The sequence below is a fragment of the Magnolia sinica genome, chromosome 12 (assembly GCF_029962835.1).
Source record: "Magnolia sinica isolate HGM2019 chromosome 12, MsV1, whole genome shotgun sequence".
Lineage (NCBI taxonomy): Eukaryota > Viridiplantae > Streptophyta > Magnoliopsida > Magnoliales > Magnoliaceae > Magnolia > Magnolia sinica.
The window spans coordinates 81,908,073-81,926,240 of record NC_080584.1 but is presented as its reverse complement, the minus strand read 5'-3'; the positions used below and the strand labels follow the sequence as shown (position 1 = coordinate 81,926,240).

The 18,168-nt window shown below is 39.2% G+C and overlaps 1 protein-coding gene across 1 annotated transcript in view; it reads right to left on the bottom strand.

Annotated features, from left to right (window-relative positions):
• Positions 1-4,547: 4,547 nt before the first annotated feature.
• LOC131220328 (protein POOR HOMOLOGOUS SYNAPSIS 1-like) overlaps positions 4,548-18,168 on the bottom strand; it is a 32,732-nt gene continuing 19,111 nt past the window's right edge. The window contains exons 3-5 of the mRNA XM_058215276.1: positions 6,500-6,527; positions 5,932-6,011; positions 4,548-4,941 (exon numbers count right to left, since the gene is read on the bottom strand). Of these exons, the coding sequence (XP_058071259.1) occupies positions 5,953-6,011; positions 6,500-6,527 (87 nt within the window). The 3' untranslated portion in view covers positions 4,548-4,941; positions 5,932-5,952. The remainder of the gene's footprint in view (positions 4,942-5,931; positions 6,012-6,499; positions 6,528-18,168) is intronic.

The window sequence follows — 18,168 nt, the reverse complement described above, 5'->3', positions numbered from 1 at the left end:
AGCATAAGTGGCTCACATGATAGTTGAATGGGCCTCTCCTTCGCCTTTAGGAGGGCCTACCAAAGCTCTTTGGAGAAGCAATTGGAATGGGTGCGATTCTCAAAACGTAGTTGGTGGCCTTTTTTTATTATTAATTTTTATTTTATTTTAAATTCAGGTTGTAAAAGCTCATGGGCAGCATGGACCATGGTTAAAAAACAAACTTAACTCCATGTTCATTTGGGGTTGGGTCGGGTCAGGTCAACTTAAAGACTCGAATTGACTTGACTCGATGGTTAATAATTATTATAAAGAATATTTACATTAGATAAGTTATATCAGTATTATAAATGGCCCCGTGACCTTGTTGCCGTAAGAGAGGAGAAGAAGAACCGGGAACCAAAAGAAAAGCAGTAGAACTACCAAACTGTTGCTTCAACATCACGGTTTGGAGGTTCTCCTCACCAGAACACTGGGATGGACGTGTAATGAAATGAAAAGCTTCGACATCATGGTCAGCGGGTTCTCCTTAAGATGAATTTCCACTCTCTTTATCTGTCTTTCGAACAAGAACTTGTCAAGAATGTAATGTTAGCGATTATGTCTTTTAAATGTTTCGTTTTAGCATTTTATCTGAACTCTCAGTTCATATAGTTCCACTCCCCTTCTAAATCCATGACCAATATGAGCCCCGAGATTCCTTCGACACTCTCGGAACTTCAATGTGGCTCCATTCCATGTCTCATTTCATAAGGGAACCTCGAACTACCTATTTCATCAAATCTTCCAAAAAGAGCTAATGATGCACTTGATTTGGTACCTATCAGAGGCATTCCACCAGGTATCGATCTGTTGGAAGTACAAACCAATTCGGTGCATCTTCCTCTGTCCCTTGGATTCTCAAGGAGAGTAAATGTTAGAAGAAACTTCCAGCAATAGGTGTTTTGCTCCATGCGGCTGTTCAGTTCCAAATGTAGAATCTTTTAATATTTTTTTTGGTGTTTGTTACAATAGTTAATACCATGCCCCTATAGTGTAATTTAAAAGGGCATTTTTGTCTTTTCACCTTGGTAGAAATTGTCTATGTAAGGGAGCTCTTATAGTCCGTTTGTACTCAAGTCAATAAGCTTGTAAGCAACAACAAAATAGCCAAGTTTCTCTTCTTATTTCTTACGTGTCCAGTGAATTCAAATCTAAGGCGTTGTAAAGCCAAGGAAATCTTTGGCTTATACCACCATCAAACTGGTATCAAAGACTAGTTGTTTTTCCGGAAAAGGTTTCCAGCAATTTTTTCAGCCATGTACAGATTTTTTTTCTGAAGAAAAAAATTTGTTCAAAGTCTAGTTCCTTTTTTAGAAGAAGTTTTCAGTTTTTTTTTCCAACCAAGTATAGATTTCTTTGAAGAAAAATCTATTTGAAAAAAAATTAGATTGCAAGTTTTTTTGAGTTCCCAGGTTGAAGTTGCCGGCAATTTTTCAACCAAAAAACATCTGTTTAAAAAAAAAAAAAATCAGAATCCAAAAGTTTTTTCCAGCTAAGAAATAAATAAATAAATCAGATTTCAAGAAAAAATCTGTCCAAAAAAAAAAATAGCAGGTTTTTAGCAAAAAAAAAAAAAACAGATTTCAAAGTTTTTCCTAGCTAAAAAATAAATAAATCTATTTTCTATTTCATCTCTCTCTCTCCCTTCATTTAAAAATGAAAAATAAAAATCAGTCATTCCTTCTTTAAATTTTTTTTTTTTTTAAAAGATGGCCAGCTCAATCCAGCCACCGGTTCCTAAGTTGTCAAAAGACAATTATGAAAGGTGGTGCATCCAAATGAAGGCGTTGTTCGGATCGCAAGAACTATGGGAGATTGTCACCTATGGATATGTAGAACCCACTATGGGGGAAGAAGCCGCCTTCACCAACGAAGAAAAGATAGCTCTCAAAAATCAAAGGAAGAAAGATAACAAGGCTTTGTTCCTCCTCTATCTAGGGTTGGATGAATCAACCTTTGAAAAGATTGCTGAAGCAATATCAAGCAAGCAAGCTTGGGATACCCTTGACACCGTCTTCAAGGGTGTTGATCGAGTGAAGCGGGCTCGCCTTCAAACACTAAGAGCCGAGTTCGAAGCGGTGCACATGAAGGAAGGTGAAAGTATCTTTGACTGTTTCTCACATCTAATTGTTATTATTAATGATTTAAAAAGAAATGGTGAAAAAGTTGAAGACAGACGTGTCATGGAAAAGGCATTGTGATCTCTCACAACCAAATTTGAGCATATGGTTGTGGCGATCGAAGAATCAAAGGACTTGGAAAAACTTTCCATTGAAGAACTGATGGGATCATTGCAAGTACATAAGCAACGAATGCAAAAAAATGCTGGTTCAACACTTGAGCATGCATTAGAGTCTAAGTTCACTCTAAATGAACAAAAGAATGGCCATACGCAATGAGGGGGTCGTGGCACTAGCAATCGTGCAAGAGGCGGAGGGCGTGGATATCATCCAAGCCATCAACAAAATCAACAAAAGTATACTAGTTTCCGTGGAAAAGGAAATGGTAGAGGCTGGTTCAGACGTGGTCGTGGAAACACAAAGAATGTTCAATGTCACAATTGTAAGAAATTTGGCCATTATGCCTCTGAGCGTTGGAGTAAAGTGGATTAAGATGAATGATCCAACTATGCTGAAGCATCACACTATAAAGAAGAAGACTCCACACTCCTCCTGGCACAAGAAAAGGCATGCGAACGAATAGATGTGTGGTATCTTGACACTGGTGTAAGCAACCACATGAGTAATAATAAAGAACTGTTCGTGGAACTCACAGGAGTTTGTGGCGACGTGAGTTTTGGCGACTTATCAAAGGTACCCGTGATAGGTAAAGGAAAAATTAAAATCCATCAGAAGAATAGTGAGCCAAATTACATCTCTAATGTGTATTACGTACCAAATATGAAAAATAACATCCTCAGTATCGGCCAACTCCTTGAGAAGGGGTATGCCATACACATGGAGAACTGTTCTCTCTCTATAAGAGATGCTCACAGGAGACTTATAGCTAAAGTCCAAATGGCAAAGAATCGCATGTTTCCTCTCCATATTAACACAAAGGTTGAGAAGTATTTCTATGAACTCATGAAGAATGATTCATGGAGATGGCATCTTCGCTTTGGGCATCTCCATTTTAGTGGCCTTAAACTCTTATCCTCATCAAGCATGGCGCATAACTTGTCGGCTATTGAAGCTCTAGAACATGTATGTGAGGCGTGCACACCCGACAAATAACAAAGGAACTCTTTCCCAAGTGGAGTGTCCAGAAGAGTAAAGGAACCACTTCAGTTGGTTCACACTAATATTTGCGGACCACTTGAAACACCCTCTCTTGGAGGTAATAAATACTTTATTACCTTCATTAATGATTTCAGCAGAAGACTTTGGGTGTATTGCATCAAAGAAAAATATTTCGCTTTCACTATCTTTAAAATTTTCAAAGCTCGTATTGAAGTTGAAAGTGGTCACAAAATTAAAGTACTCAGATCTGACAAGGGTGGAGAGTACACTTCAAATGCATTTCAAGATTTTTGCAGGGAACATGGCATTAAGCAACAACTTACTACAGCTTACACGCCACAACAGAATGAAATTATGGAATGGAAGAACCACACAATCCTCGACATGACGAGGACCATGTTGAAGGAGAAAGGCCTGCCAAAGAGCTTTTGGGTAAATGCAGTTGCATGTACTTTCTACCTGCTCAATCAGTGTCCAACTAAGAGTGTCAGAAACATGTACTACCAGAAAACTGGGAAAAGGCTATGGATAAAAACCGTAGCTAAAGCCCTATGGCTACGGTTATAGTCCATAGCATGACCGTAGCCATTGGTACCGTAGCCATAGATCTTAAAGCTATGGCTACGGATTTAATTCGTAGCCATAGAAACAATAGTTACGGATTAAATCCGTAGCCATTGCTTCCATAGCTCTAGGGTATCTACAACAACGGATTATATCTGTAGCTAAAAGTAGAGTGAAAACCATAGCATTAGGCTAAAATACCAACAGCTACGGTTTCCACATAAACAGCTACGGTTAATAGCCGTAGCTACTACCTTTTTTTAAAGAAAAATTAAAGAAAATATAATAATGGCATCTCTTACCATTGTAGTACATGCCCTAATAGATCAACTCATGAGTTTCTTCATCAGGTGTTTTCTTCCGGAACTGTTAGAAATAAGAATGTAATAATCCACTTCCTCCTAGGAAATAGAATTCTCAACCATAACACCCCAGCTGCTATATATCCTAAGATAATCACCATGACCCAATTCCAGAAGGCTCTCACATTCATTTATTCCAACAAAACCTAACCAAAAAAACCTACATTTCCCACCAACTCAGACCCAATTCTTAAATTCCTTAAACAGGATCTGCCATTGGTAAACACATTCAGAAACTCCATAGGCTTCTATATCAACATGAAAAATAAAATAAAAAATAAAAAATAAAAAACCAAAGTAAAAATAAATCACAAAGCTCAATCTAAATCTGCTTTCACCCAATTCCATAGATCCATGAACAAACCTCATTTCACAACATCTATTAAAAGACACGTATATATTGCATTATCTGCACAAGAATCCCAACTAAGTCATGAGATGGAAGGTGTTTGATTTGAATCAAACAAAAAATTACAACAACAAATTCCACATTTCCATTGTTAAAATGGGGGAGCATGTTATATACATGGCTAGTATCGTAATGTGCACGGGTTGTCAATTACAGGATGCCCCATCCACAATGACCGTGCCTGTTTACCTCCAAAAATCTCAACATGGTTTGCAAAGTAGATATGATTTTAAGCTAAACCACCTGCAACCAGCAAACCAAGCAAATGCATTTCTTTTTACAATGCAACAAAAAGGAGAGGGAGTTACCATTATGGATCAAACTTCATATACAACAAACCCACAGCCTGCTAAGAAACAACCACAACCAGTTAAACTAGCAATCAAGTAAGCAACTAAAAGAATTCTTTAATCATATACAACAAACCCAAATTACTCTTAGGCAAGATTGCGAACAAAATCATTATCTCCAGCTTTGCCTAATGACAACAGTCCATTTTACAAGGATCAAGTGGAGAGACCTGCAAGCTATCATGAGTCGAAATGGCGTGATGGTTTAGGATTCTCAGGACAATAGCATGGTTATTATGATCACTTGAGGGAAGAGAAGAATGATGAACTTGGTATTTCCTTAGGCAAAGAGAGAACTCATACGTGGGGTTGCAACAGATCATCCCATTGCTCCTGATACTGTTCATAGATACCCAAACTATGATGGAAACATTCATCAATTTAGTTTCCATTCATTGCATGAAGCTTAGTCAGAAGAAGAAAAAAAAGATCCCTACCTTAATAACTAAAACCACAAGCTTTGCATACATATCAATAACAACAAATGAGAAATGCTGGACTTGTTGTGGCGTTTGTAGGGACAATGAGCTTGGATTAATGGCCAAACAATTTGCTACAGAAATTTCCTGAAATAATAGGTAGAAAGAGGAAAACTCTTAACAACTGTGAGGGTCTAGAGGATTCTCATGGAAACATAATAAAAACCACAGAAAAAGTTTACCATGAGGATTCGGAAAAACTGATCCGTGAGATCATCCCCTTTAAGCAACCCACTTTGTTGTAACTGTGAGATATAATGGGTATAAGCTACATCAATATAATTAGTTTCACAACGCATAACATCAACTTGAAAGGAAATCATAAGTACGAAACAGTAGTTTTCCAAGAAGTTATGGACACCGAAATTTCGGCAGTTTAAAATGGTTGTATATTCTCCACTGTACAACTTAACACTGTCCACCATGTATAGCTTTCAATTTCCGTACTGAAATAATAATAATAATAATAATAATAATAATAATTGTACAAGTATGAAGCATTCTAACCTGTGTGTGATTTGGAGATGATTAGATTGTCATATCACCTCCCAGTTTATCAATGACCATATCTACTCTAGTCATAAAATCTGGTAAGAATTGAATAGAAGCAGCATCATAAAAAGGAGTAAGAACAGACTTCTGACCAATATGAATATTGGGTCGTTCATCTAATCCATGTTTAACTCCTGATCCATAGCAATTGGACCAACTGAATGAAGAGTCTAGACCTCACTGAAGACTAATTACAATATGGGAGGACAGTGACTTACATGCTACAGGGAACTGATTAATGTAGCCCATATATATTATGGGGAAGAGCTCTTTTTTTGTGTGTTTTTTATTTTTTTAGGCTTTTTTGAAGCAAATAGTGAGGAAGAGCTTTACTAAGCCCACAGACGAGCACAGTCAGCTCATGTTCACACCAAAACATGTGACAACATGGCACATATGTATGATCCAATCCATCCAACAAAAGGATCCCACCATCTTGATGCCCTGTACAAAGAATCAAGTCGATCTAGGCACAACCTTCAGACTAGAAGCAGAGAACTGGTAATGGAAGAAATTCACATACCATGAAAAGAAGAATCCGATGTGCATCTCTGCAACTAAAAAAGTTCAAAATTTTAAAACTACACAAACAGAGAGAATGTCATACTAAGGAAACTAGTAATGTTTTAAAAAAAATACCGTGACTTGGGACATCATATCAATTTCTTCAAGCACCTTTGGTGGCTTTGCAATATTCGTAAATCTCAGTTAAAGAAATCGTTGATGGGAAGTCTTTCAAAAGGATTACCTTGAAGAGAATGTTGTTTCAATATCGGAATTATTCAAATGAAGGTTTTCCATGGACTGTTGTTAATGCAAAACATGCAGATGGATTTGGAACATAACTGAGTCAGCTCGGTATTGCTAGGCTCCAAGTGTACCAACAACAACGGTTAACTCAGTCTAGTTACAGTCAAGCCATGATGAGTTATTGAACACTGTGTACACCTGTAGATTCAGCATGCCAAATTCTAACATGTAAATATAGTTTGCATATCTTACCATTGTTCTCATGTTCAGTCAAACAGCCATTCAACAGTTCAGTGAAGCTAGGAGGCAAAAGCTGAGAAAACAGTTCCGAAGTTGTTGTCAAGTAATGGTTGCTGAGAACACTCAAGCTGCTCACTGTCAACTTTTGAAACATGCATCTCGGTATGATAACTAACATCAGGTTTTACAAAGCTCGACTCCTCATCAGTTCTGCAAGACAAGAATTTGTCTGACTAATGCTCTTTCTTTTTACGTTTTACAGAAACTCAAATTAATCAGCCAAATGGAGTATAAAGAAAACAAAGATGCATCAAATCCTTTGAAAAATTCTATATTACCACATTAAAGCATCAAAAAGTATTTACACTTAAAAAAGTAAGAAAGAAAGAAAAAGAAAAAAAGGGGGGGGGGGGGGGGAACTTAATTACTTTACAGAAAGTAAAAAGTAAATCAACAAATGTTATCCAATGAACATTTACGTGAAAAATAATATTAACTAGTAAAAAGGCCAACTCAATGGTTACAATAATACCTTTGGGTCATTAAGCTCTCAAAGATGTGGCAACCCTGTGATTTTGGTTTCCATTAGAATTATCAAATTGCTTCTTAATGTAAAATACCATTAGCCTTGGAGAAAATCTTTGGTGTGACTGCATTAAGAAGCCAGATTCTTCTAACTATACTCTCCTCCATATTCGTGAACCACATACATGTATTTATCAACAGAAAAACCAATTTCTTCAGAAACATGAGTTGCATTAAGAAGTCGGATGATTTGACCTATGAGGTTTTGCATCTGGTAGTACTTTGACAAGCTTGCATCTCATCACCATACATTTAAAACATGAAATAATTTGTAGGATATAACCACCTTATTAAGTCAATTGAAATATTCAACAAACAAAACCAATTCAGGGCCAGCAAAACAAGGCCAATGATATTTACTCCAAAAATTCTGCCATTTTTTACACATCCCTTCTCCTCTAGATTCACTATATATATTCTTGAGTAAAGCGGCATTAAGGTAGGATAATGATCGAGGGACTTCATTACCAATACTTTTTATTTTTATTTTTATTCATAAATGTGTAAATAACTCCCATAGGGCTACGAAGAACAACTCATTACCCTAAATCTCCAAATACAATTGAATCCCCATCAATGAATGACAGTGCCATTGATAACACCCACTCGACTCTAGCTGTTGAACAATCCATCCAAAGAACATAGAGGAAATCAATTAAATTACAGAGCCCCCCTATAAAGCCTTTCCCCAACGATTCTAGAATTCCTCTAAAAAAAAACCCTCACCTTATACCATGGCCAAATAATTGAGTCTTGGGATTGGAAAGGATGCCATGTCCATCTAGCAATGACATGGAAAATAGACACATTTAAGGCCCCAAAACAGCTTACAACCCATGAAGGCAGCCCCAACCCCATTTAAAACACTCCCCATGGATTTGGATTTTGCAAAAAATTCCCCACCACAAACTATGGAGTTTGTTTCTCCAAAGAAGGTATTATTTGGCAAATCAAGCAAACCCCTTCTAAACTCTAACTTTTGATCATTGAGGAAATCAATTGAATTACAGAGCCAATCTATAAAGTCTTTCCCTCAAGGATTCTAGAATTTCTTTCCATAGCCCCCATATTATACCATAAGGAAGAATTTGCCAAATAATTGAGACTTCGGATTGGAAAGGACTGCGCGTCCATACAACAAAATGACATGGAAAGAGAACCAATTTAAGATCCACAAACCCTTTACATGGACAACCCCAACCCCATTTAAGAATCTCTCCATGGATTTGGCAAATTCCCAACTCCACAAATCCATGGATTCAAAGCTAAAAAGTTTCGTCCAGGAAAAAAAGAAGAAGAAGCTCATTGCACTAATTCTCCATATGCAATTGAATCCCAAGCACCGAATGCCAACACCATGGATAACCCCCTTAACTCTAGTTTTTGAACAACCCACCAAAAGATCATAGATTTTTTTTAAAGGTAAATGCACTTTTATTGAAGAAGTGCCAAAAGGCGAAACATTACCACAAACGCCCAACCATCTCAAAACCAAACACTATTGTTGGATGGACGGCATTAATGCAAGCGACATCAGTCAAGGGATCTACGGAAGCCGCACCCTTTTTCTAACCCTGAAGAGGATTTTACTTTTTAATGGTGGGCATTTAGTTACCACTCTTTCCTGTCGTATGGTCCATACATAATTTGGATCAGATTTCCATTTTGGGTTCATACCCCATATTCATATGAAAAATAAAATAAAAATAAAAATAAATGGATGAACATTTTAGATATAACATGAATATAATGGGGAAAGTGAGTATGTGATTGCAAATAGAAATCAGCAAGGAAACACCTCAGTAGGCATTACGCTCAACTTTACATTCCTGCTTCAGGTATTATACACAAGTCCAGGAAAGATAACTAATCAAAATCAATTTATGGAGAATTGCTACTAAGTTAAGAAGAATGTTCTTCTCAATATTACCTATAATCGGGTTCCTTAAACACATGAGGATCATTACTTTGCCTCATCAACATCCATGCCATTCAAATCCTTAAGTAGATTGTTATTTTGGCATATTAAAACATCTATATCATTCATAAGAGAAAAAAAAAACCCTAAAATAAAAAAATAAAAAAAAAAAAAAAAAACCCAATCCAATTCAAAAAAGAAGAAGAAAAAAGACAGCAATATGAATATTCAAAAGGGAAAAAAGAAGAAGAAGAAAGTCATTCTTGCATACCTAAAATGGACGCAGATTATGGCGTCAGAGAGGGAAGTCTTCGTGAGATCAAGAGAGAGGGGATGGTTAGGGAGAGAAGAGGGGTTCGTGAGAGGGGAGATCGAGAGAGAGAAAAGGGGGGTTCGTGAGAGGGGAGATCGAGAGAGAGAAAAGGGGGGCAGAGAGAGGGAGGGAGAGGGAGAGCACGTGAGAGGGAGAGAGAGAGAGAGAGAGAGAGAGAGAGAGAGAGAGAGAGAGAGAGAGAGAGAGAGAGAGAGAGAGAGAGAGAGAGAGAGATGGACACGGAATGGGTTTGGAGTGGAGGGAAATGAAGGGTTTTGTAAGATGGACATAGAATGGGTTTGGCGTGGAGGGAGATGAAAGATTTCGTGCAAGGGGGGAAAAGAAAAAGGGCAGCGCAGTAAGAGTTTTCGCATTTTTACCTACTACGGTCTAGCTACGGTTTTAATCCGTAGCTAAAATCCATGGACCATAGCAGTTCACCGAATTTCCTGCATACAGTTTTGACGGTCATGGACGAATAACCCTCTCAAGGGCGGCTTTGTGGGATCCATTATGATACATTTCATATATCCACTCCGTCCATTAATTTTTTAATTTTTTTTATAGGGATTGACCACAAAATATAGGAAATTTGAAGGTCGACTTGAGCCACACCATTAATCAATGGTAGGTAATTAACCTCCACTGTTTCCTACTATGTGGTCCACTTGAGCCTTCGAATTACTTCCTTTTTTGGGCTCTTGCCCAAAAATGCTCTTTCAAAATGAATAGACGTATTAGATGGAGCACACATATTTTAATGTGCATCATAGAGTCCCTTATGGGGCCGTCTCAGGTTGTAGGTACGAGTGGAGGTGTTAGCTTTTAGTTACGGTTCGATTATTTTTAGCTACAGATTTAAGCTGTAGCAATATAGCTACGGTCTATATCCGTAGCCAAAAACTATCATAGTCCGTAGCCTTTGCTCATTTTTTTGGTAGTGATGACACCAAAGGAGGCATAAAGTGGCTACAAACCGAGCGTGGTGCACTTAAGGATCTTTGGGTGTGTTGCCTACGCTTAAATTCCAGAAGCAAGAAGAATGAAGCTTGATGATCGGGGTGAAAAATACATCTTCATCGGATACAGTGAATGATCTAAAGCCTACAAGCTCTACAATCTACTAACCAATAAAGTAGTGGTGAGTAGAGATGTGGTCTTTAGTGAGGAAGAAGCTTGGAAATGGAACGATGAAGAATCGACCAAAGATATTCTAGTCGAAACAGAAGAACATGAAGAAAGGTATGACCGTCAAGAGCAAACGCCCGCAACACCTTCTTCGGCCACATCATCAGTACATAGAAGTCCAGGAGTACATTCCATCACTCCTGAAAGTACTCCATCAAGTCAAAATTTGGCTAGCTCGTCCTCACCCATGGCACCTATAAAAATAAAAAACTTAAGCGACATTTATGAGCAAACTGAAGAGGTCAATCTTTTGTCTGTATGCAGATCATGAGCCTTTGACATTTCAGGAGGCCATAAGAGAAGATTGTTGGAGAATTGCTATGAAAGAAGAAATTCATGCCATTGAGAGAAATGACACATGGGAGTTGACTACGCTTCCTAATGGCCAGAAAACTATTAGCATCAAATGGGTGTACAAGATCAAGAGAAATGTTGATGGTGAGATCGATCGCTACAAGGCAAGGCTCGTAGCAAAGGGTATAAACAGAAGTACCGGGTGGACTATGAAGAAGTCTTCACTCTTGTTGCTCGCCTTGACACTGTAAGAATGATTATCTCCCTTGCAGCCCATCACAGTTGGATGATCTACCAACTGGATGTAAAATCTGCATTTCTGAATGGACTTCTGGAAGAAGAGGTCTATGTTGACCAACCTGAAGGCTTTGTTATGCAAGGAGAGGAATACAAGGTGTGTCGACTGAAGAAAGCCCTCTAAGGGTTGAAGCAAGCTTCATGAACTTGGAATGCACGCATCGACAACTATCTTCAAGAAAACGGCTTCACCCAATGTCCATATGAGCATGCAGTTTACATCAAGAAGAATGCTCATGGTGATATGCTTATAACATGCCTGCATGTTGATGATTTGTTGTTTACAGGAAATAACCGACCGATGTTTAACAAATTTAAGAAGGCCATGTTTAAGGAGTTTGAGATGACCGACAGAGGTCTGATGTCCTTTTTTCTAGGCATTGAAGTGAATCAACAACATGGTGGCATCTATATATCTCAGAAGAAGTATACCAAGGAATTGTTTGAAAAGTTCAAGATGGCCGATTGCAATGTCGTAAACACGCCTGTAGCAACGGGCTTAAAACTGACAAAGGACAGAGAAGGAAACAGCGTTGACCCGACTATATTCAAGAGTCTGATTAGAAGCCTAAGGTACCTCACAATCACAAGGCCGGATATCGTCTACAGTATTGGGCTTCTAAGTAGGTACATGGAAGCACCAAAAGAATCACACTGGCTAGTTGCAAAAAGAATCCTCAGGTACATCAAAGGAACAATGGAATTCGATCTTTTCTATCCATACGATGATGAAGCAATATTGTATGGATACTCAGACAGTAATTGGAGAGGTGACTAAGATGAAAGAAAGAGCACCACTGGCTATGTATTCTATCTCCGAACGACTGCTTTCACATGGAATTTGAAGAAGTAGAGTATGGTTGCCCTGCCCACATGTGAAGCAGAGTACGTGGCAGCATCGTCCACTGTTTGTGAAGGAATTTGGTTGAGAAACCTACTCAAGGAGCTGAAACATCCGCAGGAAGGATACTGAAATGTTAATATGTATGGACAGTTTGAGGATAGCTCAAGGTGAGATTATATGCAAGGCTATGGTTGTGTTTGGACATGCTATCATCTAGAAATGCAATAATCATTTCAGTGAAGCTGAAATTACCAATTTGAAACTATCATAGTATTTGTATTGTGTGATCATTACTCTAAGTTCAACTAGAAAGGAATTTAATTGCAATTTGTACTCCATTATGAATAACACTAACCGTCGATACAATTCGATCATTGCCACCTAATTACACTGAACAATTGTAATCCAAGTCAGGTGTGTTTCAAAATGTAGCGTAAAAGATGCATTTAGATTAATGGATTATTTCTAGCCTGGTGAACCTGTGATTAGCTCTATTTTGAGCTTGTAGATTATCTTTGCATTAATTCGATGAAACTCAACTAGGCCTTAAAATATTTGAATTTTATTTTGTATTGTGACTTGAATAAAAGATCTGATGTAATTGAGAAAATCCAAAAGCCACAACCCAAAGTGCAGACTTTTAGCCTCGGTTGCTAAGGCTGTTCACGAGTCGAGCTAGCTCGATTAACTCGCTCGACTTGGCTTGAGTGAGCTTGGATTGACTCGGCTTGAATGGCTGAGTTGGGCCAAGTGAAGCTTAAATATTCTAGCTTGAGTTGAGTTCGAGCCGAGTTCGACCATGGGTCATTTTAACTTGACTCGACTCGAACTCGACTCAAAACTCGAACTCGAGCTCGACTCGGCTCGATTAGAAATAGGTTATTAATTTGTGTGTGTGTGTGTGTGTGTGTGTGTGTGTGTAAGAAAAGTAAATACCCTACCTACCCCACCCGCACCTTTCGCTTTCTCCCTTTCCCCTTCTCCTCTATCTCTACCCCACCCAGCCCGCTACTCGCTGCATGCTCACCGACGACGAGCAACATCAATTAGAGGTAAGCCACCACCACCTACAGCATACTACTACCCAAACGCTGCCCGAACGTCCACGGTCCACCCAATCTCACCCAATCTCGACAAGGTGAGTGCATCCCTTTCTTCTTCTTAATCTTCTTCTTCTTTTCCGCTTTCTTGATTTCGTTGGAGATCTAAGGGTCGAAAATGCTCTCAACAACCCCCGATCAACATCAGCTTTATGATAAAAAGGGTATTAGGTGTATCCATGGTTGAGTGGTGAAAACCATTTAGATGATGAGCACCGCCATGTATGGGGAAAACCCCAAAAATCTTCTAGGGTGGAAACTTTTGACCCTTTGGTCAATGGGCTACTAGTAGACAGTAAAAAGTAAATGGAGCAATGGTTTCTTAGAAAGTGCTCAAGATTGAACGATTAGGATTCTCCAATATAGAAGGTTTTTGGGGCATCTTCTATCCATTGTGAGGCCTGTTAGAGCAACGGTCTGGATCAACGTACCATGAATCCCATCACAACATTGTCATCCTAATGCATCTGGCATCCTATAATTTCCCAGTTGAGAACAGTTTTTCCCCCCTTTTCAAAGAAACATCTGTCCAATGCATAACAAGCTCGAGCTCGACTCGAGGTAAACTTGACTCGACTCGAACCACTAGCTCGACTCAACAGCTTTGGCAAGTAAGCCAAGCTTCAATGTTGAGCTCGAGGCCGAGCTCAAACTCGAGTACACCATGGAAAGCCGAGACAAGCTTGGCCCACCTCGACTCCACTCGGCTCGACGCCCACCTCTATCGGTTACTCACCAACCGAGGCAAAAGGGCAGACTTTTAGCCTCAGTTGCTCACTAACCGAGGCAAAAGGATAGTTTTAGCCACAATTGCTCACCAACTGAGGCAAAAGGGCAGACTTTTGGCCTCATTTGCTTACCAACCGAGGCAAAAGGGCAAACTTTTGGCCTCATTTGCTCACCAACCGAGGCAAAAGGGCAAATTGTTGGCCTCAATTTCTCACCAACCGAGGCAAAAGGCAAGCTTTTAGCCTCAGTTGATCACCAACCAAGGCAAAAGGGTAAACTTTTAGCCTCAGTTGCTCACCAACCGAGACAAAATGGCAGATTTTTTGCCTCAATTGCTCACCAATCGAGGCAAAAGGGCAAATATTTGGCCTTAGTTTCTCACCAACCGAGGCAAAAGGACAGACTTTTAGCCTCGGTTGCTCACCAACCGAGGTAAAATGACAGACTTTTAGCCTCAATTGCTCACCAACCGAGGCAAAAGGGCAGAGTTTTGGCCTTAGTTGCTGACCAACCAAGTTAAAAAGGCAAACTTTTGGCCTCAGTTTCTCACCAACAGAGACAAAAAATGAACTTTTAAGCTTAGTTCTTTTACAACCGAGACTAAAAAGCACATTTAGCCTTCTTTTTTTTTTTTTTTAAAACCAAGGCTAAAAGCTTACTTTCTTGTAGTGTATCCACAAGTTACTCAAATGACATGATTCTTAGAGGCCCGATCATTGATGAGCTGACCTTCATGTATCTAGCATAGGATGCGAAGACCTTGTGCTTGCGGCATGGCCGCATCTACATCATCATGCTGCTAGATTGATCTTTCCCAAACATATTCTAGTTTTGGGGGGGCATCCCGTGGTGGTAGACTCGCTTGATGCGGGGTTGGATGGCAAACACACAATATTATATAATATTTAGTTTGTCCATCCTTAGGACACCACAGGGGAAAAAATTGAGTTGTGACACCAACAATATGGTTGTGCAGCCATGGTGCGCAAATTCCATCCAACCAAGATCAATGGGCATTCCAGAATTGCATTGGGAATGTGGAGGTTTTAGGCACGATTTTCCGAACGCTGAGGTCTTCAAAGTGTTGCAAGGCCTCAGTTCTGTGGTTGATTGGAATGAACCAGTATGCCTTCTTCGTGGCTAACCAAAGAAATCAAGAGTAAGGTTTGTTGAGTGGGTCCCATCTTCTTTTATCTCACCTCTTCTAAAAAAGACCATGTGAATATCCAGCCGTACTCTTTTCTCACTCGAAACCATTTTGTTTTAGCTCAGGATGTAAAGCCTTTTGTTTTATATGAATCGGGTGGACCCAGAGTCCTGTTCTCCGCCTTTCCTTAAAAAAAAGAAAAAGAAAAACTACTCCCAGTCTACGGTTGCTTTGTTAGGTTTTGTATTCTCTTTTGGTTTTCTTCTTTCTTGTCTTTTTTATCTTTATCTAAGAGAGCTCCAAGTCAGTGGTCCTAGTTGTATTGTGACACTTTAACAGTTCAATACATTGAGGTAGACCGTTCATTTCATGGTTATCATGCAAACATCATACAATTGTGAGAAATACCAATTTGATCAATGGCATTTAATATGGACAGTCCACATCATTTACACAAAAATAAGTCCATTAGCCAATTTAATCCATATATTTGTTTGACCAATCATGGACTACTTATGGTTCTGAATAACCGCACGTGTTAATGGCCTATTTAATCCATATATTAGATAATCTGATATTTTATTGTCAAGACCAACAATACTGGTAGTCAAGTTGCAAGCGGTGAATGGATATGGTTCACATTGGCCTTCAAAGGCATAAAACCCTAACCGCAAGCCTCAACTTATGCCCAAGACCACCTCTAGGGGGTTCGACCTTAAGCCCAGCCAAGCCAACCCAATGGTAGGTATTGAAATCTCAACCGTATTGAAATGTGGTTCAAGTTAGGTGTTGAATACTCAACCGCATCAAGATTATGGCCCAGCCATGTTGGTTGGGTTGGATTGAATTAACACCCACAACTAGTAAGCTAGCATATAAAATGAAATATTTAACCATCAAATAATATATGTGATTAAGTATTATACATACCTAATGAAATAACACTAACAAGAGAAAGTTTATATCACCATGTATAGACAAACAAAATTAAATAAGTAGAATGAATGATATGACATACAGCTTGGTAGGCCACAAAGCTTCGATGTTGCCTAGACCGTGTCAAAAGATTGTTGACTATTCGTGCATTTCTAGAAGAGTCGTGAGTCCCGAACATTCAATGAGCAGCCCCGGACGCGAATTTCCTGTGAAAGCCGTGCTGGGGAAGTTCCTGCGCAAGGATGCTGGATGGAGCCTACTTCAATGTACATGAGAAATCCACTCCGTCCATCCGTTTTGAGAGATCATTTTAGGACGTGTGATAAAAAATTGAGATGTATTCAACATTTAAGTGGGCCACATGAGAGGAAACAGTGGGCATTCAATGAACATCATTGAAGCATTCTTATGGTCATAAAAATTTTTTTTATCAAGATATATTTTTGGTGTTTTCATTCATCCCATGGGAATGACCTTATAAACGGTTTCGATTGGATATAAACATCGAGGTGGGGCCTAGAAAGGTTTCAACAGTTGAAATTTCTTTCCCCAATTTTCCATCTCGTGTGACCCACTTGAGTTTTATACTGCCTCATTTTTTTGTCACACATTCTAAAATGAGCTCGCAAGAAACGGATGGACAGAATGGATTTCTCTCATACATTGCAGTGTGATAAAGGCAAGGCTTTCCCTGAAAATCTGCGTCCAAACAACCCCTATCGTGAAAGAGAGAAACCGCGTGAGGCATCTTGAAAAACTCATGCGTTAGGATCTACATCATTCATCGAGTATTGTGAAATATGAACATATATGCTATGGATTAAAAATATTGGTGGCCTCTTGATAATGCAAGTTAAACTTATATATTTTATATTCTCCTCTAGACTATAAATTTTCATTTATAACATGTATGTTGGTTAGTATATAAGGTTAGGTTTACATGATAATACCCTGGGCCCTTACCCATGCTTAGGTGGTAGACTCACAAGAGTTTCAACATGAGGTGATGGGTTCAAATACGGATTTGAATACGGATTGCGGTGGAATTCCACTGTGTGGTGCAGGTGCATGGAAGTCTGCCGTGTGGGGCCAGGTGTGAGTGTGTATTTAAAAAATAATAATAATAACAATAAAAGAAAACCTTCCAAAGTTCTCAACCTAAACCATACCAAACCCATGAAATCAACGGATTGGCTAGTCACCCTGCCACTAGCCAATGGCCAGTGGCCGGTGCTTCATGGCCCCACCATGATGTATGTGTTTCATCCATGCCATCCACCCATTCTTCATATCATTTTATGTCGTGCGCATGAAAATGAGCTAGATCAAAATTCTCAAGTGTACAGTAGTGTTGATTAAACTCCCGCCATTCAAAACTTCTTGAGGCCACAAAAGTTTTGGAACAAGTTGATATTTATTTTTCCCCTTCATCTAGGTCTGTATGACCTAATCAACAGGTTGTATGTCAAATAAACACTATACTCGGCCTTGGGAGGTTTTAAATGGTGGACATTCAATCTATACTATTTTCCAATGGTGTGGTCCACATGAGATTTATATCTTATTCATTTTTGGGATCAAGCACTAAAATGATCTTTAAAAGTGAATGGAAGGTGTGGATAAAACACATACATCACTATAGGGTCCACAGAGCACTGACCACTAGCCACCTGGTTAGTAGCAGCGTCACTAGCCAAACCGCGTCCCCAAACCCAACGGTTAGCAGAGGACTATTAATCCCAGTCCATTTCAACGTCGACCGAACATGGGTCAAACGCGTGCTTTGGCCAGTCGTTTTCGTGTTGATCCAACCCAAGTTTCACGTCTACTTGTCTGGGCTACCATCATACG